We start from the raw sequence: 27482 nt of genomic DNA, 5'->3' as shown, positions 1-27482 counted from the left end.
CACACCAGTCACCTAGGTGCTGGTAAAACAAAATATAGACCCCTAGATTCCATCCTTGTAATTTCATTAAATGACTACGGATGAAGGAGGGGTCTAAAGATGATTCCAGTGCGCAGACAACTGTTAGAACTGCTGATGTATATTATTCAGCTGTCAGATAGATGCATTTCTCCACATTGTTTCTGGTTTTTTATATCACATGGTATCATGCTGACTAGATGTACAGAGAGGGACTAGAAAATGTATAGATTCTAGTGCTTATGAAACTCCTATGCACAGAATGTGCTGGAACTGTCCTTGGGGCTCATTTTAAGGGTATAAAAATGTAATAGTATTAAAGGGAATTGAATTTATTGCAATTGAAGTACCAATTCTTGGGTGCTGCTATGAAAATCTTGTATCCTACTCAGGATGTGATTGAGATGGTTGAGCCGAATACCTTCTACTTTTTTCCTTTTACATAGATGGAAAAAACTAAAGACTCAAAAAGTTACAAGAGGGGTGGCAGAGCTAGGAGTAGATTCCAAATCTCTTGATAAGAGGTGGTTTCTAGGGCTCTGTTACACTCTAAGACTAGCATTGCTGATAATGATGATGCCCGGAAGATGCTTGCTGCTATGGTCAAAAAGGCCAATAAACTATGGGGTTAAAAAAAAATCTTGAGGGGCTGGCCCGGTGGCCAACTGGTTAAGTTCGCTCGCTCCACTTCAGCGGCCCAAGGTTTTGCTGGTTCGGATCCTGGGCACAGACACGGCACTGCTCGTCAGGCCATGCTGAGGCGGTGTCCCACATGCCACAAACAGAAGGACCCACAACTAAAAATACACAATTATGTACGGGGGGGACTTGGGGGATAAAGCAGAAAAAAAAATTCTTGAAACAAAAATACCTGGAGTGTCTGGAAACCTTGGGTGTTTGCTACACTTAGTGGACATGTTGAAAGTTTAACACAGTGCCCCTAAAATGATCAGGATGAAGAGCCTGCACACTTGACTAGCTCAGAACCTGGAAGCTCTGGTTCCCAGGCAGTCAGATCTGCTGCAGCATTATCTTCTAGGGTATGCTGTCTCAAAAGCCAAACTCATTAGGCTCCGGAGAAGTCTCCTCCCAAACAATAAATCTAATTGAGAGAAACGAGCGGACGCTTAAGTTCAGTTTAAACCTTTGGTTCTACAGGAAGACTCAAAGTAATTAAACAGAAGACAAAACAAAGAACCTTACCTAATGATTTCAGCATATTCTTTGTCTTTTCCTTTACTGTCCCTCCATTTCCTGAACATAACTGAAGCATCCACATTGGCTGGGGAGAAGGTGTTGGGCTCATTAAGCAATGAGATTACACTTAGCAGGATAGTCCTAGAAACAGGAAAAAAGGGTCAGCCATGAATACTCATATTCACAGAATTGGAAAGTATTCTGCTTTCAAGTTTAACACTATAATATTTGAGACCTTAGGGGAAAAATAATAGAGTATCATAAAGTTTTGTTTTCAGTACTCAGCAGGCTAGGCCAGGAACAAGCTCCTAACTGGGAGACAAAGCAGAAGAAATCTGAGCCCAGCATAAAGGTCATGTTGAAGGCATAGAATGAACTCTGTAGAACACACTGTCTCAACCGGCTACATGTTCCAATCTGCAAAAAGTGGAGGCCTGGAAGCTTTTCAAATAACATTTGTAAAACTACAAATTAAGTGCAACAAGAAAAAGCAAAAGCAAAAAGTATTTAGCTTCAAGACAATCTTTTTACAGGAAACGGTAAAAATGATGCTACTCATAAATCCAATTCTTACAGTAGCTGCTTAGAACTAAGATCTGAAAAACAGTATTACATAAAAATGTTTCTTTTCCATACTTCCAAGGGAAGGAAGACAGAGTTAAGCAGAGGAACGGAGGAAAAGCAATAGCCTCAACATGGAAGAACTAGTCTCTGAATAACAAAAAACTTTATTCAAAAATATTTACTGAGCACCTACTACGTGCCGGAAGCACCAAGTAAGATGCTGGATGTACAACAGTGAGCAACTTAGATGCCAACCCTGATTTCCCAGGGCTTATAAGTCATGTGGGAGACATAAACAAGCAATTTTCATCCACAGATTAAAACTAGACACCTTAATCACGGAAAAAAGTTTGTTAGATAAAATAATCAAGAAAAGCACAACAGGTTCCAAAAACGTTCCAAGTTATTCCCAGGCTTTTTTTCTCTAAGAGCTATATGCATGTACGTAAGGAGAAAATGAGAGGAAAAATTAAATTTCTCTACCTTTTCTCATTGGTGCGAGGTTATAGATTGTGTTGTTGCAAAAGAGCCTTTTGCTCCTGGCCCCAAGCAAAAAATAAAGGGAGGGAACCAGGCAATTAGATGTTTGATTTGATGAAACCTTTTCCTAAAAAGGGTAAAGAGTTTCTGTTATGTGATTATACAAGTCACTTTCAAAGAAAACTTTCTGATCTAGTTAAAATCCATTTATCACCCCCCCCCCCTTCTTTTAGGGTTAAAAAAAACCCCTTCCCTCCCCCCCCCCCCCCCCAGATCCTTCTGGATTTCTTCAGTAATTACATTAAAAAGATTCAAAGAAACTTATCACTGCCAGTAAAGGGAAACTGACATAACATCCTAGAAGCAAAAGAAAAATGTGGGTAGAAAATTCCCTAAGGGTTGCTTCAGAAGAAAACATATTCAAAATCTGTTAGAAAGATAAGCAGGATCAGACAAGGTATGGTATAAAGAGAAAAAATAGCTTTAAGGGTCTTGATCAGCACTGTATACTTACAACTTTCTGTGATGTTAGAAATATATAATCTATTATCCAATATGGTAGTCACTAGCCACGTGTGGCCGTTGAGTACTTTGAAGGGTAGCTTGTGCAACTGAGGAACTGAATTTTTAATAGTATTTAGTTTTAATTAAGTTTCAATAGCCATATGTAGTTAGTGGTTACTACACTGGACAACACAGGCTAGATGAATCATATTAATTAGGAAATTTTTCCCATGAGTAGTTTCACCAAGTTGGTGTTCTTACATCTTGTGTGTATTACTAAAATGCTGTTTGTAAATACAATTTTAAAAAAGAGTGAATCATCCATTTCCATCAAAACAAGAACTCACTTCTAATACCATGTACTCCTCCTAAACTGAAATCCATGATGCTTTCAGAAGAGTCAGGTACCATGGCGGATTGTGATAATAGTTAACCCAGTATGTCTGCACTTCCTCCCTTCCTCTGGAGAGCAAAATCTTTTTTTGTATGGGGAATCCAGTCCACTGGTTCAGGTGGGGTTAATCTCCTTCCCCTACCATCATGCCACACCTTCATACAACCTTCCTACCCACAGCAGGAGGCATACCACCAAGTGCCGGCCAAAGGATTCCAGCCATCTTGTCATGATGATGGGTTTGGGACTGGCCCAAGCTGTGCCAATCACAACCATGGTGGGAACTACAACGGTTCTAAACTAATAGCAGAAAGACAATTAATTTTTATTGTTGATTGGACTCACAACAGTGAGAATAAGAAAAGGCTAGAGCAGGTGGCCATCTCTGTCACCAAGTGGTAAGAACCTACCTAATAACAAGACCAATGTAGAGCAAAGCAGAACTGAGGGGTTTTTTCCCTCTAACAAAGATTCCTGATGTAATTCATATGCAATATGCTATTCAAAATTTCCCAACCAGTATGTTGTACATGGGTTACAAGTAAATTATATATTGATTCCCTTAGGAGGCTGGGTGGGTGGGACCTGGGACAACTTGAGTCTCTAGAACAATAACTTCTGGCCAAAGGAGCATCTTCCATTTACTACCTTGTGATCTACAAATACTATCATTTTTTTCTATGTACCATGACTGGAAAAGATCTAGAAGCAATGTCATATGTAGTTTAAATTGTCCAGCACTCGTACCAAAATAATTTAACACAAGCATTACACCTGTAGCATAGTAAACAACTCTGTAAGATAAGTATTAATCCTATTTTCATAGAATGGAAAAAGTAAACCGCTAAGACAACACTAGTAGAATGTACAACACAGAACTGAATTCTGGAGCTATTCCAATGGTTACTTCTTCTTTTGTGTGTTGCCATCTTTTGTTGTTGTTAGTTCAGCAAGTTTTTAAAAATCTTTATTCACCTACTGTATTTTTTTCAGATGGAAAAAAACAGAAGGTGGAGAGGGTTAACAATAGGTGAAAGAAAGACCAAATGAAGAAACTACCAAAGTAATATAATTCAATGAGAGGCCACAAAAGCTCATTAAAGAGATCGGTTTCCTGCAGATCAGGGACAAAGGGGAAAGTATCAGGAAAACAACATCATACACACATCCTTATTCTCACTCTGCCCATGTAAATTCATGGTTCCACATGAAACTTTGGTTTTGGCAGTAACGAATTGCATTTGTCCATTTAGACACTTGTGGCACTTGGACATAAATTTCCTGGATTAGCCAAATAGACTCTGAGGGGCCATCCCCAGACTCTCATTTCCCACAAATAATTCCACTGCCCTTCTCTACTGGATGTTTGGAGGAACAGGTCTGGTTGTCCAAATCCAGTAGTGTGTTTAACATGTGTTACAATAAAGAACAGACCTAATCCAGTAAGAATCGGGGATAAAAATGAGAGGCAAAGAGTTCTGAAGTGTTTTCAGTTTATCGCACAATTCCCATGACCACTACCATTCCTGAAGTTAGACATTCCTAGAAATAACTGTGCTCTCTCTGCCCCCACTTTAAGTCAGGGCAAAGGACTATGGGAGGAGTTTTCAGGACAGAGGATCTGAGCCAAAATAGAACAATACTAAAAGGAGAAAGGCAATACAGACAAAAGGATAAGCAAAAGCACTCCACTTTACAGAGTCTTCAGGTTCCTATTTCAGATCCTTTTGTCTGCTTCAGAACCTCTGTCAGAGATGATCTGGTTATGCTCTCTTGAATAAAAAGTTTGTAAACAAGAAAAACACCGAAAGAAAATGAAGACCAACTTGTCATACATACACACTGACTAGCAAACAGCAAACTAGCAAGTTGTGAAGTTCTACAGAGCTCAGACATGTTTAAAAAACAACAAAACTAAATAAGTATTTAAGGGAGATGGGAAATCAGAATTAGATATCTATGACCCAATGGGTATTATTGTATTTGTCCCTTTTCAACATACAGACAAGAGTCAGTGAGATGGGTCTGCCCTTTCTCTTTTAGCTACTATGTGACCACAAGTACAACATTAGCAGGAAGGGCAGAAAACTGGCCCTAGCACAACAAAGACAACCTGGCTGATCGGTCTGCCTGGAAACCAAGGAGGAAAAGTTTGGAATTTTGCAGGATTAAAGATTGGCATTTTTCCTCAAATGTATACACATACCCTCGATAAAGCATGTGAGGCAGAAAGGGTTCACTCCTAAAAACCTAAACTTACTTGATTCTTAAAATATAGAAAGAGAAATACAGAGAGATTGATTGAAGATTCTTAAGTTTTACAGGCCCAGCGTAATGGGATGAAAATTTAAGTATGGAGAAGTGAAGCCCAGCGCCTGACCCTTCTAGTTGCCCTGGGTCCTTTTAATCTCTCAATTACACTATTTCAAAAGATGGACTAATAACACCAGAAGATGACCCAGTTAAAACTCAGTTTTCATTACATGTTTTCAAGATGGCAGAGGAATTTAAAGAGGACGTCGTAGCAAAGAAGTCTGTTATGACTGGGAAAATGTGGTAGCTTAATGGGTCAGATATTATAAATAGTTTTTCCTTATGCTGCTAAAGTAACTAACAAATATAACAGTTCTTCCTGTGCAGACCTGGAGCTGCTGCTGACTGACTTATCTCTGAGAACACATGGTAGGAATGAGGATCCCAGATTAAAATATACAAACACACCAAATCAGAACATTTTAGTTTAAAAAGGAAATTTTAAAAATACACAAAATATGTATCATTTGCACAGAATGAAACAGGCAAGCTGAGTGCAGTGGGATGCAACGTGCAAACATCAAGAGAGCACATAAATACGCTCATCCTCGTCCAGAAGAGGGCTTTAGGGAGGAGCCCTAGAACAGCAGGGCTATCCCATTTCCCCTGACCCCGCCTCTCTGCTATTCAATGCTGGGGGTAGTTCCTAGCTCCCTGCCTTTCCATCCAGTGGGCTGTAGAGAAGACTAGACAAGAAAACATTCTACTTTATCCCCGACAGACCCTTCTACATGAAGTAGTGGCCTCTGGAGTGGGTCCATAAATCTGGTCCCATGCTGCATCTTCACAGTAGCAAAGAAAACACTATGTACTTTCAAAGGAAAGCAGATCCCCAGCAAGACTACTTTGCTGTCCAAGAGCCTGCAGCAAGCATGGCAGTAGTTCTGGGGATGGTGCCTCAGAGAAAGCAGTTGTGAACTCTACTGCAAGGTCTGAGAGACTCCCTTGAAAGCTCCCACTTGGTCCTGGACAGAGCATGGCTTATGGCACATTTTATTTCCTCCTTCAGGAAGCAGCAGCATGGGTGCTGTGGGACTCCTAATCACAGACACGTGGCAGCGGCAGCCGTTCCTACCATTCCAACTCGACTCTGCTGACTAACCCAATTCCATAAGGAACTCTCACCTCCCTAAACTTAATTCTGGGCATCCGGGTGTAGGACTGCGGCTCTCTTCTTCCAGAAAGGATGCTGACTTCCTCCAAGAAGAAGCAAACTACTGAGCCATTTCTGGACACTAGCTGGCTGGCGGCTGATACTCTGGATCCCTACAATTGGAGCGTAGTACCTTTTCTTCTTTCCTTTTCGGTTAACTCTTACTACTCACTAGGTCTTGTGATACAAACTGACGTAGCTCTTACAGGTAACCGGAATGACTCACTCTTCTTCAGGTTACAAAAGCCTCCCATGTACAACTTTATTTTCTGAATATGTTCACTGGGGGGCTGAATGGGGGACTAGTGCAGGTGGTCGTGTGTGAACATGGAAGCAGTTTCAGGTAACACTGCTAGGTAGCAGTCCAGACCCCATAACAGACTGAGCTGAACCCTATCTCCCTCTACTACTGTCTTGCTACAGCCACTCAGCAACTGGATATGGAGCTCAGAACCCTCTGTTGGACAATTTAGAGAAGTTAGCAGCAAAGGAACATCAGGGAAAATCCCTGGCACTTCGTATCTTGCTTCTTGATACATTTCATTGCCATTAATGACCTGTGAGAAATAACGTATAATTTACTAGCTTGAGAACCCCCTTGCCTCCCAACAAATAACACAGAAACAAAGGAAAGGAACACGTATTCCACACCCACTACTAGGTAGTGCTTTCCTGACTTTTCAGAGTTCTGGGCACTACTAAGTGTTCCAGGCAGATGAGGTTCCACAAGACATACAAAACACTTTACGTCCCCCTAGAAATTCACAAACACCAAAACCCTCCATTCACTCTCCCACCCCAAGATCAACACATTGAAGGAACATCCAGTGATTACATGGAGCTAAGAGACAAAAAGGTCCAAGAAGGTAACCAATGATTTCCAATGCAAATCCTTTTAGAGCCGTGTAGGAAGATCAAAGGGGCAATCTGAAGATAACTAGTTCTGGTTGTGAAGCCTCTAAACAAAACAGCATAAAAGCAGGGAAGGCAACCCCTGAGGGGGAGTCCAGGGAATCCTTCTAAATTGGGGCTCAGGTGACCTGAGGGCCCAAAGAGAAGAAAAATGACGCTGCAACCCAAAGTGTCAAAGGTATTTTTATTTATTATTTTTTTTTGGTGAGGAAGATTGTCACTGAGCTAACATCTGTGCCAATCTTCCTATATTTTTCATGTGGGATGCCACCACAGCATGGCTTGATGAGCGGTGTGTAGGTCTGCACCTGAGATCCAAACCTGTGAATGCCAGGCTGCCGAAGCAGAGTGCACGAACTTAACCACTATGCCACAGGGCCAGTGCACCAAAGGTATTTTTATTTTTATTTTGTTTATTTTATTTTATTTTTTTGAGGAAGATTAGCTCTGAGCTAACATCTGCCGCCAATCCTCCTCTTTTTGCTGAGGAAGATGTCTCTGAGCTGACATCCGTGCCCATCTTCCTCCATTTTATATGTGGGATGCCTGCTGCAGCATGGCTTGCCAAGCAGTGCCATGTCTGCACCCAGGATTCGAACCGGCGAACCCCAGACCGTTGAAGCGGAATGTGTGCACTTAACTGCTGTGCTGCCGTTGCCAGGCTGGCCCCAAAGGTATTTTTAGATAAGAGATTAGTATGAAAGGAGTTCCCTGACTCCAAAGGACTGGATTAAACGAGAAACAGGCCTATCTTAAAAAACGTTCATAATATTTTAAGCAGGGACAAGGCAAATAATAGTCTGTGTGTACTTACAGAGGAGAAGTAAAGGGAAAAATCTTGAATTCCCATGGGTAATGACAATAGATTATCCATCCAGGCAGCACGAGAATGCAATAATAAAAATCTTGTTTGGGGCTTTGTATCTAAAGAAAGGGGAGGCTTGTTTTCTCAAAGGGGGAAGAGGATGTGGTAAGCATCTGATTCAACATCAACCTCCAAAAACAGCAATCACTAGTACCTTAGAGCTACCACTTCCTCTAGTCTAGAATTACTACTGGCCCTGAAAAATAAGCACCAAAGTCATACTAAAATGACAACCTTGCATATTTTGGTCTAATTTTTCAACAATTCTTCCCAAATATTTAGCACCTTAAATATACATTTTAATTATATTGATAAAATAAAGTGTTTCTTTTGAAAGCATGTCAGCCTCTTAAACAATTATGTAGGGCGGAACAGATTAGAAACAGGGTAGCCAAACTTCTCCACAGCAACAATAAACATAGCAGAGTAATGCTCATAATTTCCTCAAACAAAAAAAGTATGATCTTGAAACCTTATGCGCAAACTGTCATTTGAAGTATAATGGCGAAACACCCATCCACATACCCATGCACACCAGCACATAACATTGTGAATGTGTAAGAACTCAGGGAATATAATGTGGTTCCTAGGATCAATTCCTGGAGAAAATTACTAATGGACAATTTCAGCCAATTAACAGATCAAAGAAAGTAAAATACTGGACAGCAAACAGAGAATTCCTTTAACAGGAGGAAGAAGAAATTTAAAAACTGGGACTGTGTTATAGAACAGTATAGATTATAAATCTTATAATCCTGACAATAAAGAAACAATAATTCTTAAAAGTTAGAAGAAGAAGAAGGATGCTGCTATCCTTTCCTTTATACCTAAGTGTCAGTATACCATTTGATACTGAATAATCAAGTAACAGGTACAAGTAAGGTTAAAGGTACAAATAATCAGCGACAGTTCTTTGATGTGAGGGATATGACAGATGAAGAAGAAGAAATATACCAATTTTGCTAATGATCATAAAAGATCTTGTGTAAAGCAGTGGTCTTAAAACGAATATATACATGCCCCTGGGAGTACACGAAGTATCATATCAGTTCTCCTTTCTATCCTCCCTTTTACAATTGCCCTTTATAAAACAAATACATACACACCTCCCACATATCCCAAGTATTCCTATGGTGCACTGCCCAGTGGTGACGAAATGTCAGGGGTACAAAAACAGAGAGAAATTTACAAACAGAGCCAACTGCTTTTCCTTTCTCATAAATAATTTTGTTAAAAGCATAGAGTGATGTTAAAAAAAAAAAAGAGCATTTTGGTATGTGGGGGAGTATAAAAAATTCAAATACGTATAGATTGAGGCTGCTGGAATTGTATTTTCCTTAAAATGAACTCGCTAATCTCCTCTCTGATTATTGTTAAGAAATGCACCACCCCCGAGGGAGAGGTCCATTAAAGCAAGCATAAAGTACAGGGAATATGTGGTGTTTCCTTATTTCATAGGCACAATACACTTATGGCGAGGCCCTAGGCCTGATCTATCTATCTGAGAACTAGAATTCAGAGGTATGACGATTGTCAAGGTGAGGTATATCAACACATTTATGTGAATAAAAAAGGAATCACGTTTATCCTGATTTTAAAAAACATACTGGCAAGATGTGTTGAAATTCAAAATAGATCTATTTTCTCAAGCCTTTTTAGGTATACTGGAATGAACAAGGCACCTAAAGGAATGAGTAACTAGTGTAATCAACGGTCAATTGACGCTCTCAGAGAGGATTTAATACCTATCCTTTCAAGCTATTCCAAAAAATTAGGGAGGATGGAACACTTCCTAACATATTCTACAAGGCCAACATCACGATGATATCAAAACCTGACAAGGACAGCTCGAAAAAGGAGAACTACAGGCCAATATCACTGATGAACATAGATGCAAAAATTCTTAACAAAATTTTGGCAACTCGAATTCAGCAATTCATCAAAAGGATCATACATCATGATCAAGTGGGATTCATACCAGGGACACAGGGATGGTTCAACATCCGCAAATCAATCAACGTGATACACCACATCAACAAACTAAGGAATAAAAACCACATGATCATCTCAATAGATGCAGAGAAAGCATTTGACAAGATCCAACAGCCATTTATGATAAAAACTCTGAACAAAATGGGCATAGAAGGGAACTACCTCAACAGAATAAAGCCCATATATGACAAACCCACAGCCAACATCATACTCAATGGGCAAAAACTGAACGCCATCCCCCTGAAAACAGGAACGAGACAAGGATGCCCTCTATCACCACTCTTATTTAACATAGTACTGGAGGTCCTGGCCAGAGCAATCAGGCAAGAAAAAGGAATAAAAGGAATCCAAATAGGGAGGGAAGAAGTGAAACTCTCACTGCTTGCAGACGACATGATCTTATATATAGAAACCCCCAAAGAACCCATTGGAAAACTTTCAGAAGTAATCAACAACTACAGCAAAGTTGCAGGGTATAAAATCAATTTACATAAATCAGTAGCATTTCTATACTCTAATAATGAACTAACAGAAAAAGAACTCAAGAACACAATACCATTCACAACTGCAACAAGAATAAAATACCTCGGGGTGAATTTAACTAAGGAAGTGAAAGACCTATACAACGAAAATTACAAGACTTTTCTGAAAGAAATGGATGATGACATAAAGAGATGGAAAGACATTCCATATACATGGATTGGAAGAATAAACATAGTTAAAATGTCCGTTCTACGTAAAGCAATCTATAGATTCAACGCCATCCCAATCAGAATCCCAATGACATTCTTTACAGAAATAGAACAAAGAATCCTAAAATTCATATGGGGCAACAAAAGACCCCAAACTGCTACAGCAATCCTGAGAAAAAAGAACACAGCTGGAGGAATCACCATCCCTGACCTCAAAACATACTACAAAGCTACAGTAATGAAAACAGCATGGTACTGGTACAAAAACAGGTGCACAGATCAATGGAACAGAATTGAAAGCCCAGAAATAAAACCACACATCTATGGACAGCTAATCTTCGACAAAGGAGCTGAGGGAATACAATGGAGAAAAGAACGTCTTTTCAACAAATGGTGCTGGGAAAACTGGAAAGCCACATGTAAAAGAATGAAAATTGACCATTCTTTTTCACCATTCACCAAAATAAACTCAAAATGGATCAAAGACCTAAAGCTGAGACCTGAAACCATAAGGCGTCTAGAAGAAAATGTAGGCAGTACACTCTTTGACATCAGTATTAAAAGGATCTTTTCGGACACTATGTCTTCTCAGACAAGGGAAACAACAGAAAGAATAAACAAATGGGACTTCATCAGACTAAAGAGCTTCTTCAAGGCAAATGAAAACAGGATTGAAACAAAAAACCCGGTAACTGGGAAAAAATATTTGCAAGTAATACATCTGACAAAGGCTTAATATCCATAATATATAAAGAACTCTTGCAACTCAACAACAAAAAAATCAAACAACCCGATAGAAAAATGGGCAGGAGACATTAACAGACATTTCTCCAAAGAAGATATACGGAGGGCCAATAGGCACATGAAAAGATGCTCATCATCACTGTGCATCAGGGAAATGCAAATCAAAACTACACTAAGATAGCACCTTGCACCCATTAGAATGAGAAAAATAACTAAAACAAATAGTAACAAATGTTGGAGAGATTGTGGAGGAAAAGGAACCCTCATACACTGTTGGTGGGAACGCAAACTGGTGCAGCCACTATGGAAAACAGTATGGAGATTCCTCAAAAAATTAAAAATAGAACTACCATACGATCCAGCTATCCCACTACTGGGTATCTATCCAAAGAGCTTGAAGTCAGCAATTCCAAAAGTCCCATGCACCCCAATGTTCACTGCAGCATTATTTACAATAGCCAAGATGTGGAAGCAACCTAAGTGCCCATCAACAGATGACTGGACAAAGAAGATGTGGCATGTGTGTATATATATATATATACATGGAATACAACTCAGCCATAAAAAAGAACAACATCGTCCCATTTGCAACAACATGGATGGACCTTGAGGGAATTATGTTAAGTGAAATAAGCCAGACAGAGAAGGACAATCTCTGTATGACTCCACTCATATGAGGAATTTAAACATGTGGACAAAGAGAACAGATTAGTGGCTATCAGGGGAAAGGGGGGGGGGTAGGAGAGGTGGGCACAAAGGGTGAAGGGGTGCACCTACAACATGACTGACAGACAATAATGTACAAATGAAATTTCACAAGATTGTAACCTATCATTAACTCAATAAAAAATAAAAATAAAAACGATTAACAAAATGATTCAATAAATAATTAAATGGGGGGAGAACAGATCAACCTCCTGTGCAGAAGAATTTGAAATAATTTATACAGATATCCCGGCCCCCTCCTTAGGCATGGGCTGCACGTATGACTTCCTTTCTTCCAAACAGTACAGAATGGAAAGGGGGAAAAGAGTAACTTTACAGTAAGCAGAGAAATCCTAAAAACAGAGTCTCAGCCAGACGATGAATGTTAACATCAACAGTGATAAATCATGTTGATGGCACGTCCCTGTGAGTATGAAGTAATGAAAACGTACTTTACCTCCACTGTCTTCCTCCCCAATAAGGATAACCCAAGTCTAAAAATCACAACATTCTCAATTGGGGGGACATTCTACAAAATACCTGATGAGTACTCCTCAAAATTGTCAAGGTCATCAAAAACAAAGAAAGTCTAAGTAACTGTCACAGTTGCCTAAGAGTACATGCCTATTAAATATAACGTAGTATCATGTGTGGGATCCTGGAGCAGAAAAACGACAGCAGGTAAAAACTAAGGAAAGGTGAAAGAGCACGGACTTTAGTTAATAATAATTTAATAATATTGGCTCACTAATTGTAATAAATGAGCCATACTAACATTAGTTAATAATAAAGCAAACTGGCAGGTGTGGGACATATGGGAACTACTTGTACTTTGTGCACAATCTTTCTGAACTTCTAAAATTGTTCGAAACTTGTAAAAGTTATGAGATATCACTTCCACCTTCTAGGATGGCTATGATAAAAAACACAGATAACAAGTGTTAACAAAGATCTGAAGAAACTGGAATCGTCACACACTGCTGGTGGGAATGTACTATTTAGTGCAGCCATGTTCGAAAATGGTCTGGCAGTTCCTCAAAAAATGAAACATTGATTTACCATATGACCCAGCAATTCCACTCTCAGGTATAAATCCAAGGAAATGAAAACATATTAACATGTAAAAACTTGTACACAATGCTCATAGCAGCATTATTCATAATAGCCGTAAAGTTGAAACAACCCAAATGTCCACTAACTGATGAATTAGCATTCAATGGAATATTATTCAGCCATAAAAAGGAATGAAGTACTGATAGATGCCATGATGAGAATGAACCTTGAAAATATCATGCTAAGTTAAAGAAGCCAGTCACAAAATACTACATGTTGTAGGATTCCATTCATATCAAACGTCCAGAATAGGTAAATCCATAGAGACAGAAAGTAGACTGATGGTTTCCGAGGGCTGTGGCTATGGTAGTGGGGTTCAGGGTTGAGGGGTAATGGAGTACAAATGCTAATAGGTATGAATATCTTCAGGGGTGATGAAAATGTTCTAAAATTGATTGTAGTGATGAGTATAGAACTCTGTGAGTATATTGAAAAACAGTGAATTGTACGCTTAAAATGGGAGAATTATATAGTATGGGAATTATATCTCAATAAAACTTTTTCTTTTCAGTGAAGAAGATTGGTCCTGGGTTAACATCCATTGCCAGTCTTCCACTTTTTGCTTGAGAAAGATTGTCCCTGAGCGTTTTAATCCATGCCAATCCTCCTCTATTTTGTATATGGGACGCCGTCACAGCACGGTTTTTTAATTTAATTTTATTTTTTTGAGGAAGATTAGCCCTGAGCTAACTACTGCCAGTCCTCCTCTTTTTGCTGAGGAAGACTGGCCCTGAGCTAACATCCATGCCCATCTTCCTCTACTTTATATGTGGGATGCCTACCACAGCATGGCGTGCCAAGCGGTGCCATGTCCACACATGGGATCCGAACCGGCAAACCCCGGGCCGCAGAGAAGTGGAACGTGAGAATTTAACCGCTGCACCACCAGGCCGGCCCCTATTTTTATTTATTTATTTTAAAAAACTGGCACCTGAGCTAACATCTGCTGCCAATCTTCTTCTTTTGTTTTTCCTTCTTCTCCCCAAATCACCTCAGTACATAGCTGTATATTTTTTTTAGTTGTCGGCCCCTCTAGTTGTGGCATGTGGGATGCCGCCTCAGCATGGCCTGATGAGCAGTGCCACATCTGCACGGAGGACCCGAACTGGTGAAACCCTGGTCCGCTGAAGTGGAGCGTGCGAACTTAACCACCACGCCACTGGGACGGCCCCAAAACTTTTTTTTAAAGACTGACAACAGATTGCTACATGATTTTTGTCAAATAATTCAGAAGGAATTAAAAGGATGTTAGTTTCACAGCCCTACAAATTTTATTCCATTATCATATATAAGTAAGATTTCTTAATCATTACATCTAATATATATATATTAGTCCTTAGTCCGTGTGTGTGTGTATACACATGTACATATATGCATGTATACAGATATATACACACAGTGACTAATATACATTAGTTTAAATAAAATGTATATTACTCATACACATATGTATATAAAATTAAAGCTGTATTTTGCCCCATTCTAGCAATGTAATTATTATCCAGGGATATATGAACTAACCATAAACAACTGTCTATCTGATTAACAATGCATTTCTAATAATTATTAAATATAAAAGGCAAAAGTATATCAAAAGTGTAACATATTTGTATTGCTTTTAATCAACTTATATTAATAAAATAACTCAATATAAAAATAAGTTTAACTAGAGCCTTACTGTAAAAAGCAATTACAAACATATGCAGATTTGTTGCAGAAAAATATTATAGGATAAATAATATAAGGCTATTGAACATAAAAGTTTCAAGTACTAGGATAAAACTCAGTAGGGGTAGTGAAATGGAAATTTGAATGTAAGGAGAAAAAACGTATTTTTAACTATTTAAATTTGTGATGCAAAAAATTGCAATTAGGGGCCAGCCCAGTGGTGTAGCAGTTAAGTTTGCACATTCTGCTTAGGCAGCCTGGGGTTCACCGGTTCGGATCTTGGGTGTGGACATGGCACGACTTGGCACACTATGCTGTGGTAGGCATCCCACATATAAAGTAGAGGAAGATGGGCATGGATGTTAGCTCAGGGCCAGTCTTCCTCAGCAAAAAGAGGAGGATTGGTGGCAGATGTTAACTCAGGGCTAATCTTCACCGCCCCCCCCCCCCCAAAATTGCACTTAAAAAACATGCAACAGGGGTTGGCCTGGTAGCACAGTGGTTAACTTTGTGTGCTCCACTGTGGGGGCCCAGGGTTCGCAGGTTCAGATCCTGGGGTGGACCTACACACCACTCATCAAGTCATGCTGTGGCGGTGTCCCACATATAAAACTGAGGAAGAGTGGCAAAGATGAGAGCTCCGGGCCAATCTTCCTCAAGCACAAAGAAGAAGATTGGCAATGGATATTAGCTCAGGGCCAATCTTCCTCACCAAAAACCCCAAAAAACCAAAAATGTAACAATGTATATAGTTTTTCAAAATTCTTTTAAGGGTTCTGTGACCAATGCCCACACATAGACTTCTATTCTAAACAAATACATGACTATCCATCTATCTAGACAGATCAATCAACAGATGAATAATCACAAGGAATATACAAGCCTTCAAATCTTAGGAAACATCCACATACATATAAGACAAAAAAACAACAGATATTGAAAGCTGTTGTAACTGTAGTATGTAAAGGCAACTTTGAGTTTATAAAGACTCACACTTTTATGCAAAAAGTGTAAGAATCCTAGAGTAAGGAAGCAACCAACCCAAACATGGAAGTCATGAGATCCAAAGAAGCAGGACGGAACTTAATGTGAGAGGAAGAATTCAGACTAGAAAATTCTTCCAAGGTGAACACAAAAATATGAGTAACATATGCACTACTGCTCCGTTAATAAAACCCTTGAAAATAATGCATACATGCTACTTAAAGCTCTAGCAGAAGAGAAAACAATCAAATACAGGATTCTTTTTGTACGTGTTAAAAGATAATACCTCATCTTAAGGACCACCTAAAAACCAGATTATTCCTTATGTAAACCCTTACCTGACATTCTGAGTAGGATTCCACCTTTCCGAGGGCAGCTCTCCACTCTGTGGGTCATCTACAGGCGGATGAAGAATCGAAATGCATACGTCTCCATTCTACGAAACACAAGGATCCCACTCAGTAAATACTCACAAATATGATGTAAAAAAGGGACATCACTTCTCCTAAAGTTCCTTTCATTCTTATAAAACTTGTCTTCTTATCCTTAGGGGAGAAAACAATTCTGCTTTTTCATGTTTGGAATCAACTTTTAAAAAGAATTAAACATCTTCTGTATTACAAAATTTTGAACCATCTCCAAGACACATTTCTTAGTTAAAAAAGAAAGAGTATGTCTGTAGCATCATCTTTAAAAAAATCCTTTACAAATAGAAATAGACAAACATGGTTAAGTCAAGATTCAAGACAGTCTTGAGAAGCAACTAAATAACTCCTTATTTTCAGACACATCTATACCTAAAATACATAAAAAGAAACAAACAAAAACTTGACCTCACTTAAAATCTGCCTAGAGAGATGCTACAATCACCTTTAATATCAATCACCGGTTTGAATAACTATAGTTTACATAAACTGAAACTATGCCTTGTAACAACTCAATTATAACTCCCTCAGTATATGGACAGAAGCAGTCACCACTATGGTTATGATATTTTGCTTCATAAATTTAAATTATAGGACCTAATCCACAAGTATATTTAGTTTAAGTGGAACCCATATGGATTGCCTTCCACATGCAATACAGACTGCTATTCAATAGAAAAGACAAGACTGAGTGGGATATAGTTGCCTATCTTTTGGTCTAAAATGAAAGATAAGATTCAAATTTTTAAAAAATTAGAGGTCTAACTATATAAAGTGCAATAATCTTACACATACAACCCAAATTTAGACTTACACACAAATACACAACTATATCAAGATAATAAAACATTTTTAAAAGGAAAAATAAAATTTTAATAAAATCAATACCAAATACTATATTCTAAAACTGTATTATTGTTAGATGCTATGAGGAAGGTAAAAAAGCATGACAGAAAGGAGAAAAAGCTAAGTACACTGGGACAGAGGATACCTGGGAACTGGTGTGGTTGACGAAGCTTTGAGATGCACCTTGAATAATGAGTACAATTTTAACAACCCAAGGGAAATTTAGACATGAGTTTGCCTGGAGAAATAAACCAATATCATAAATGGTAGGAAAAAAATATGCTCAGGTAGTTCTATTTGTTTTCTATTGCCACTGTAACAAAATACCACAAACTTAATGGCTTAAAATAACACAAATTTATTATTTTACAGTTTTGTAGGTCAAAGTCTGACACTGCTCTCAGAGGGCTAAAGCAAATGTGTTGGCAGCAATGCATTCCTTCCTGGAAGCTCTCAGACAGAATCCCTTTCCTTGCCTTTTCTGGCTTCTATAGACCACCCACATTCCTGTGCTCTTGGCCCCCTTCCTCTAGTCCTCAAAGCAAGCAATCTTGCATTTCTCTGGGCCTTTCTTCCAAAGTCACATCTCCTCTCACTCTCATGTTCTGCCTACCTCTCCCACTTTAAAGGACCCTGGTGATTACACTGGCCCACCCGGGTAATCCAGGATAATCTTATTTTAAGGTCAGCTGATTAGCTACCTTAATTCCTCTTTAACATGTAACCTAACCTATCACAGGTTCCAGGTATTAGGATGAAGACACCTCTGAGGGACCATTATTCCACCTACCAAAATAGCAAAGAACCCAGTTGGAACGAAAAACAGCACAAGAATTGAGCCAGAGGAGTATGTTACTTTGTTTAGAGTTTAGTATGTGTATAAATAACACTTCTGAATAGTAGAATAACAAACAGATTTGTACTTAGAAGGACATTTTAAAAGATGGGCATCTCAACTGATACAAAGGATTTGACAAAACCCAATTCTTTTTCATGATAAACACACTCTGAAACCATAAATAGAAAGGAACTATCTTAATATGATAAAGGGCATTTATGAAAAACCCACAGCTGGGGCCGAGCCAGTGGTACAGCGATGAAGTTCGCATGTTCCACTTCAGCAGCCCGAGGTTCGCTGGTTCAGATCCTGGGTGCGGACCTATGCACCACATGTCAAGCCATGCTGTGGTAGGTGTCCCACATATAAAGCAGAGGAAGATGAGCATGGATGTGAGCTCAGGGCCAGGCTTCCCCCAAACAACAACAACAACAAAAACTCCACAGCTAACATCATACTCAATGGTGAAAGGTTTCCTCCCTACGATTAGGAACAAAGCAAGGAAACCCACTTTGACCTGCTATTGACCTGCTATCTGACCTGGAAGCTTCAGGCAGAGCTGTTAGACACGAAAAAGAAACAAAAGGCATACAAATCAGAAAGGAAGAAGTAAAACTATCTCCATTCGCAAATGACAAAGAAAATTCCAAAGAATTCAGAAGAAAGCTACTAAAGCTAATAAATTGAGCAAAGTTGCCAGATACAGGATCAGCGCTCAAAAATCTGGTTTTTTTTTAAAAGATTGGCAGCTGAGCTAACATCTGTTGCCAATCTTTTTTTTTAATTTCTTCTCCCCACAGCTCCCCAGTGCATAGTTTTATATTCTGGTTGTAGGTTCTTCTGGCCATGCTATGTAGGATGCCACCTCAGCATGGCTTGATGAGTGGTGCTAAGTCTGCGCCCAGGATCCAAACCGGCGAAACCTGGGCCACCGAAGTGGAGCATGTGAACTTAACTACTGAGCCACAGGCCCAGCCCCTCAAAAATCTATTTTATTTCTATACACCAGCAATGAATAATCTAAAAAGGATATTAAGAAAACAATTCCAGGGGCCAGCCCCGTGACCAAGTGGTTAAGTTCGCACGCTCTGCTTCGGCAGCTCACGGTTTTGCTGGTTTGGATCCTGGGTGCGGATGTGGCACCACTCATCAAGCCATGCTGGGGTGGCATCCCACATGCCACAACTAGAAGGAGACACAACTAAAAATATGCAACTATGTACTGGGGGGCTTTGGGGAGAAGAAGGAAAAATAAAATCTTAAAAAAAAAAAAAAGAAAACAATTCCATTTACAATGGCATTAAAAGAGTAAAACACCTAGGAATAAATCTAACCAAGGAGGTGAAAGACTTATACACAGAAAGCTACACAACGTTGCTCAAAGAAATTAAAGATGACCTAAATAAACAGAAAAATATCCTGTGTTCACGGGCAAGAAGACAGTGTTAAGATGGCAATATTCCCCAACTTGATCTACAGATTCAGTTCAATCTCAATCAAAATCCAGCTTTTCTTTTTGCAGAAATTGACAAACTGATGCCAAAATTTATATGGAAATTTAAGGAACCCACATAGCCAAGCAATCTTGAAAAAGAAGAATAAAATTGGAGGACTCACACTTCCTGATTTCAAAACTTACTATATAATGCCAGAGTTAACAAGACAATTTAGGACTGGCATAATGATAGACATATAGACCAATGGAACAGAATCGAAAGTTCATAAATAAACCCATACATCCATGGCCAATTGATTTTTTTTAAGTTAATTTTTATTGAGTTTATGATAGTTTACAATCTTGTGAAAGGCCAATTGATTTTTGACAAGGATGCTAAGTCCAATCAATGGGAAAAGAACAGTCTTCAACAAATGATGCTGGGACAACTGGACTTCCAAAAAGAAAAGAATGAAGTTGGACTCCTGACTCACACCATATATAAATTAACTCAAAATAGAACAAATATCTGAGAGCTAAAATCATAAAACTCTTAAAAAACACACACACACCTAAGGGTAAATCTTCATGACCTTGAATTTGGCAGTGGATTCTTAGATACGACACCAAAAGCATGACCAATGAGTAAAAAAAAAAAAAGATAAACTACATTTCATCAAAACGAAAAGCTTTTGCGTAAAGGACATTATCAAGAAAATGAAAAAAACAACCTATACAGATGGGAGGAAATATATGCAAGTCATACATCTGATAAGGGTTTAATATCCATAACATATAAGGAAATCCTACGACTCAAAGACAAAAAGACAAAGCAGTCAATTAAAAAATGGGCCAAGGACTTGAACAGACATTTCTCCAAAGAAGATACTACATAAATGGCCAATTAACACATAAACAGATGTTCAACATCATTAGTCATTAGGGAAATGTAAATCAAAATGACAATGAAATATCACTTCACATCCCCTTAGACTGGCTATAATAAAAACAAACACAAAAAGGGAAAATAACAAGTGTGAGTGAGGGAGGATATGGAGGAACTGGAACCCTCGTACATTGCTAGTGGGAATGTGAAATCATTCATCTGCTGTAGAAATTTGGGAGTTCCTCAAAAAGTAAAACAGAATTACCATTTGACTCCTAGGTATGTAACCAAAAGAACCAAAAAAGGTACTTAAACAAGTAAAGTATATGAATACACATGGTCACAGCAGCACTGTTCACATATTCAAAAGGTGGGTACAGACCAATGTCCATCAATAGATGAATGGATAAACAAACTGTGATCTATCCAAATGATGGAATGTGACTTGGCCATAAAGAGGAATGAAGTAGTGATACATACTACAACACGGATGAATCTCCAAAATATTATGCTCAGTGAAAGCCAGACACAAAAGGTCACATATTGTATGGTTCTATTTATATGAAATATCCAGAACAGATAAATACGTAAACACAGAACATTGACTGGTGGTTGTCAGAGACTAGGGGGGAATGGGAATGGGGAGAAACTGCTTCACGGGTAAGGTGTTTTACACTAGAGTGGAAGAAATGCTTTACAAATAGAGGTGGTAGTTGCACAACACTGGGAATGTACTAAATGCCACTGAATTGTGTCCACTTTAAAGTTAATTTTATGTACATGAATTTCACACCTCAACAAATTATTGAAAAAAAAGTTGGGGGAAGTTCTAGGCCTCAAGAAAAGCAATTCTAAAATGTAAAATGAAGGCTATCTGGCCTACACCCCATACGAATCCAATTAAACTGAATCACCAGTATTCTTTATTTTTAACAACTTCACATGATTCTGAGATGCAGCCAAATTTAGGCACATTATTGCCTAGAGAAGTCTCTTCCCCATACCTTAAAATCAGAGAGAATGCCAAAGGTCTGCAAATCCATGAATATAACTATATAAATATACATAAAATGCCGCTTGTCACAAATGATCTACAAACCAGAGCCCAGCTCTAGAAAGGAAAAACGTGGTGGCCTAAATAGCATGTTCTAAATGGTGGCTAACGTACCTATAGTTAAATTCTTAAGATACATATATCCTCATATAGCAACCTGGTGCCTTAATTTAACATTTCTTTTTTTTTTGAGGAAGATTAGCCGTGAGCTAACATCTGCAGCCAATCCTCTTTTTGTTTTGCTGAGGAAGATTGGCCCTGAGATAACATGCATACCCATCTTCCTCTACTTTATATGTGGGATGCCTGCCACAGCACTGCTTAATAAGCAGTGAGTAGGTCCGCAACCAGGATCCGAACTGGCGAACCTCGGGCTGCCAAAGCAGAGCATGCAAACTTAACCGCTGCGCCATGGGGCTGGCCCCTCTAATTTAAATTTTTTTAAGGAAAAAAGCAAAATCTAAATCTAAACAAGCACAACAGAGTTCAAACCTTTAACAATGTATATGACTAAATCAGATTTGCTAGGAAAATTTCAACACCAAATCAGAGTCAGAATCTTCCGGTTTCTGTTGACTTTCTTATTCATTTGGTTCATATAAACCAAGATGAAACTCACACACAGATTTTGGCAGTTCTACAGGAACATTCTACAAGACTTTTCTCTAATGTTTTAGAAATATAGAATATTTTAGCAGTCAATTGATGATGATGTTTTAATGATAAAAACAATTGAAAGAAAACAAATATAGAACAAGCCCTGTTGGCCTAGTGGTTAAAGCTCTGTGCGCTCCACTTTGGCGGCCAGGTTTGGTTCCTGGGTGCAGAACCACACCACTCATCTGTCAGTAGCTATGCTGTGGTGGCAGCTCACATAGAAGAATTACAAGGACTTATAACTAGAATGTGCAACTATGTACTGGAGCTTTAGGGAGGAGGAATATTGGCATCCGATGTTAGCTCAGGGCAACTCTTTCCCAGCAAAAAAAAAAAAAAAAAGAAAACAAATACAATTTTACCAGGTACCAAAGAGAAGTTATGTCAATTTATCCCAGTAGCTAAAGCAACAAAAAAAATGAGGTTAGACATTTCTGATTAGCTGATAAGAAGGCACTCATATTCATTTGCAGAATCTTTCAATGAATTAAAACAGAAACGTTTTGTTCAGGTCCCTTCTTAAAGGCCACTGAGTAAAATTATGTAAATTTTAAATGTTTACCAAATGCATTTAAAAATTAACATAATAAATACAGATAATATAACAAAATCTTAACAGCATTCAGCACCTTTATGTGAATTAATTAAGATCATAGAGTTCAAGCATGTTGCTTCTGGTTATTTAATAACACAATACGGAAACAGAGTTTGTCTCAACTAAAGGAATAGAGAGCAGCTAAGGACAAGTAATGTTTTAAATTCCCCAATCCACACTTTATTCCAAATAAAAATCTGCAGTTTACTTAATAGTATCGTACCAAAGTTTTGATAAATGTACACAGTTGTATAAGATTAACATTAGAGGAAATTGAGTAAAAGGTATATGTGAACTTTCTGTACTATTTTTGAAACTCAAGTCTAAAATTATTTCAAAATAATTTTTGTAAACAAGTGGGTTTAAATTTAATATTTTTAGTATGTTTATAACACCCAGACATTGAAATCAAAGCATTTTAATAAAAACTACTCCAAATGTTATAGAATTTTTACATTTTATACTTAAAATTTGTATGAAATGAGTTTAATAATAATGAACTTAAGCAGTTTGAAAGATCATCAGTCTTGAAAGATCAACAGAGAATGCAATATTACAACTTTTGTAATCAGTTCTAATGGGATTTCTTTGGTTCATTACTTGATTCCTGGGTGAAATGACCATTAAAATAAATTCTCAGAGAATCACAGAAATACCACAGCAGCTCTGTAAGATAATTCCACTAAACAGAGAAAAGAATAACAATAATTTAATCAGAGAAAGAAATGTATGTTAAATCATCAAAGGAGGTGAAGCAGAACCAGCTGAGCTACCATTTGTTTTATCATCTAAAAATAATTTTACTGTTATCAAATAAGAAGGGAAGAAGTTCTTAAAAACATCCGGCTATTTCAAGGACTCAAATGTACTTCCAGTCAAATTACACCCCCTATGAACATAATGATGTACCTAGAATATAAAAAGATCATAATATGAATGGCAAGGGAGGAATGTTAGAAAAAGATAGTTTTTTGTGATGGTTAATTTTGTGTGTCAACTTGACTGGGCTAATGGATGCTCAGGTATCTGTGAAACATTATTTCAGGGTGTCTGTGAGAGTGTTTCTGGAAGAGATTAGTATTTGAATCAGTAGACTAAGAAGATTGGCTCCTGCCAATATAGCAGACATCATCTAGGCTCTTGAGGGCCTGAATAGAACAAAAAAGGCAGAAGGACAATTTCTCTCTCTCTTCTTGAGCTGGGACATCGGAACTCCTGGTTCTTGGCCTTGGACTCAAGCAGCTCCCTGGCTCTCAAGCCTTTGGATTTAGACTGAATTTTACTCTTTGCTTTCCTGGTTCTACAGCTTGCAGAGGGCAGACTGTGGGATTTCTCAGACTTCATAACCATGTGAGCCAATTCCTATAATATATCTTCTATTATATGTATCTGTATATATCCCTACTGGTTCTGTTTCTCTGAAGAACCCTAGCTAATACAGTATCTGCTTTTACCTGGTCTTTTTCTGAGTAATATTAAAATGTAATTTATAATTACGGCTTTATTGTAAAGGATCTCTTGATACATCCAGTTCTTTCAGTTTTTGAAAAGTTGATTATGGGTCTCATCCATTTTACTCCTAATGGCGTATCATGCACCTAAATAATTACAAAGATCATAAACTATGTGTAATTAGGCCCACTCACCACTTACATAGCCTAAATTTTATTATCCCGAAAAGCAATGCCTCTACAGACTTGGTAAAAACCTTTAGAGAGACACCAGAGCTAGCTAGCTCTCTTTCCTCAAACCACATAAGGACACAGAGATAAACCAGGAAGAGAGTCTTTACCAGATAACAATCATGCTGGCACCTTGATCTTGGACTTCTAGCTTCCTAAACTGTGAGAAAATCAATTTCTGTTGTTTAAGCCAGCCCATCTATGGTATTTTGTTATGGCGGCCCAAGCTAAGACAACATGTCTTGGGAAAAGCATATTAAAACAGTAGAGGCTATTTTTAATCATTATTAAAACAGTAACATTTAAAAATACCATGCCCTAATGATAGTGGAATAGTAGCCAAATGGTTACATCCTTACAATGTTGGTGGCTATAAAGATTAGCATAATGTTTTGAGAATCATCTGGGTCTACAATCAAGAATAATTTCAGAACTAGTACCTTAAGTGAAATAACAAAATATTTTCATATCAGCTACCAAGTAGCCTAAAATACACCATCTTACTGTAACCTTTATTTCATGACTACATTGGTAACATTTATCTAAGAGCACAATACAGGAAAAATGATTTGTATACTCCTTCAAAAAACATCAGTCTTTATTGTTTTTTTAATAAAGCTCCATACTGTTATACAACTCACTAGTATTTAAAGGATCAACAAATATTAAATACTTTTGTATATTTTCCACTCAATTTTGTGGTGAACCTAAAACTACTCTAAAAATTATTCTAACAAAAAATTTTAAAATAAATACTAAAGAACAGTGAGATTTTGAACTGCCACAGCTGTGAAGTTTGCAGTGAAGAGAGTGTGCATGAAAACTTCATTTTAATACATGGTTTGTGGAGCAAATGGGGTTGGTTGGTTGTCTACTTCTGAGCATGCAGAAACATATAACCAGGAAACTATTTTTAAGCTCACACAACATATGAGGTAGAAAGGAGTAGACTGTGCAGTACAATCATTGATGACAAGTTCATATTAAATTTCTGTAGTTCTTCAGGTTTCCCTCTGATATTTATAAATTTCACAAACATGGCAAAGACAAAGGAAGTGTTAATATAATTAAATTCACTCATATAAAATTTGGGGCTGGAATAATGTATTTAACATGGATGTATTTAACAAAACTGTAACCAAAGCTCTTGCGATTTTTAAAACTTGACACAATAAACTATCTTCTACCAGTAACAGTCTTCATAATATTTATTGTTAATGCTCATGAGGTTAATATAAAAACTCTTTCACCAATTCCCATCTTTTGGCATTTGACTAAGCTTTTGCTTTTGTATTTTTGTTTTGTTGTTGCTGACATTGTTCCCACCCACCCCACCATCACTAATTCTATTATAAATGACTCTGCAGTAAACATTTTGGTGACTAGAGCAATCTGACTTCGACGTCCACTGTGTTTCTACCATAACATTGGTGGGTGAATAGAGAGCAACTCCCAAGAATATCCCTTTGGCCAAGAACCATGAGCCCCAATCTCTAGAATAACAAATACTAACATGGGCTCTCAAAAAGTTCAATTTTAATACCATTTCCAGAGTGTAACAAAGGTAAATAACTGATGTGAGAAGAGTCTCTTATGACCCTTTTGACACATCAAATTTAATTCCTAACTATGACTTACCACTTCTTGAGAAACAAAATATTTATGGCATGGAAAACAAGTGCATATTTATAAGATACGCATGCCTTATTTTATAGTTGAAAATTTTATTATGAATGTGAAAAATATTTTAAAAAATAATGATCCAATGCTAAATCTTAAGAGACAAAACAAAATAGCCTACCTAAGTGGTAAAAAAAAAAAACAAAACAAAACAGTGGAAAGGGGAGTTTATCTAGCTTCATTTTCTTCCTTCAGAGTTTTGAATCCTTCTCCTGTTTTTTTTTTAAATTTTGTGTGTGTGTGTGTGTGGTCATAATAGTTTGGAACATTGTGAAATTTCAGTTGCACATTATTTTTTGTCAGACACCATCTAAGTATGCCCCTTTACCTCTTGTGACCACCTCCCACCCCCCTACCCCGTGGTAACCACTAAACTGTTCTCTTTGTAAGTTTAAATTCCACAAGTAAGTGAAATCATAGGGTGTTTGTCTTTGGCTTATTTCACTTAACATAATACCCTCAAGATCCATCCATGTGATTGTGAATGGGATGATTTTGTCTTTTTTTATGGCTGAGTAGTATTCTATTGTAGATATATACTATATCTTCTTTATCCAATCATCGGTTGATGGACACTTGGGTTGCTTCCACTTCTTGGCTATTGTGAATAATGCTGCAATGAACACAGGCGTGCATAAGTCTCTTTGTATTGTTGATTTCAAGCTCTTTGGATAAATACTCAGTAATGGGATGGCTGGATCATATGGTATTTCTATTCTTAATTCTTTGAGAACAAATCTCCATACTGTTTTCCATAGCGGCTGCAGCAGCAGTTTGCATTCCTACCAGCAGTGTATGAGTGTGTCCTTTTCTCCACAACCTCTCCAAGATTTGCTATTTTTTGTCTTGGTGATTATAGCCATTCTAATGGGCGTAAGGTGATAATATCTAAGTGTAGTTTTGATTTGCATTTCCCTGATGATTAGTGATGTTGAGTATCTATTCACATACCTATTGGCCATCTGTATATCTTCTTCGGAAAACTGTTCATATCCTCTGCCCATTTTTTGATTGGGCTGTTTGTTTTTTTGTAGTTCAGTTGTTTGAGTTCTTTATATTTTATGGAAATTAACTCTTCGTCAGATA

General features: G+C 37.9%; 1 protein-coding gene across 2 annotated transcripts in view; it reads right to left on the bottom strand.

Moving 5' to 3' along the window:
• The window catches only part of UBE2R2 (ubiquitin conjugating enzyme E2 R2), a 110857-nt gene that overhangs the window by 3439 nt on the left and 79936 nt on the right, over positions 1 to 27482 (bottom strand). For both annotated transcript variants that reach the window (XM_046664391.1, XM_046664392.1), the window contains exons 3-4: positions 16637 to 16734; positions 1222 to 1356 (exon numbers count right to left, since the gene is read on the bottom strand). In XM_046664391.1, coding sequence (XP_046520347.1) covers positions 1222 to 1356; positions 16637 to 16734 — 233 coding nt within the window. The remainder of the gene's footprint in view (positions 1 to 1221; positions 1357 to 16636; positions 16735 to 27482) is intronic.

This window comes from Equus quagga, chromosome 6, assembly GCF_021613505.1.
Source record: "Equus quagga isolate Etosha38 chromosome 6, UCLA_HA_Equagga_1.0, whole genome shotgun sequence".
NCBI classification, from domain to species: domain Eukaryota; kingdom Metazoa; phylum Chordata; class Mammalia; order Perissodactyla; family Equidae; genus Equus; species Equus quagga.
Note: the sequence above shows the minus strand (reverse complement) of the source record. Positions and strands in the feature narration are given on the sequence as shown.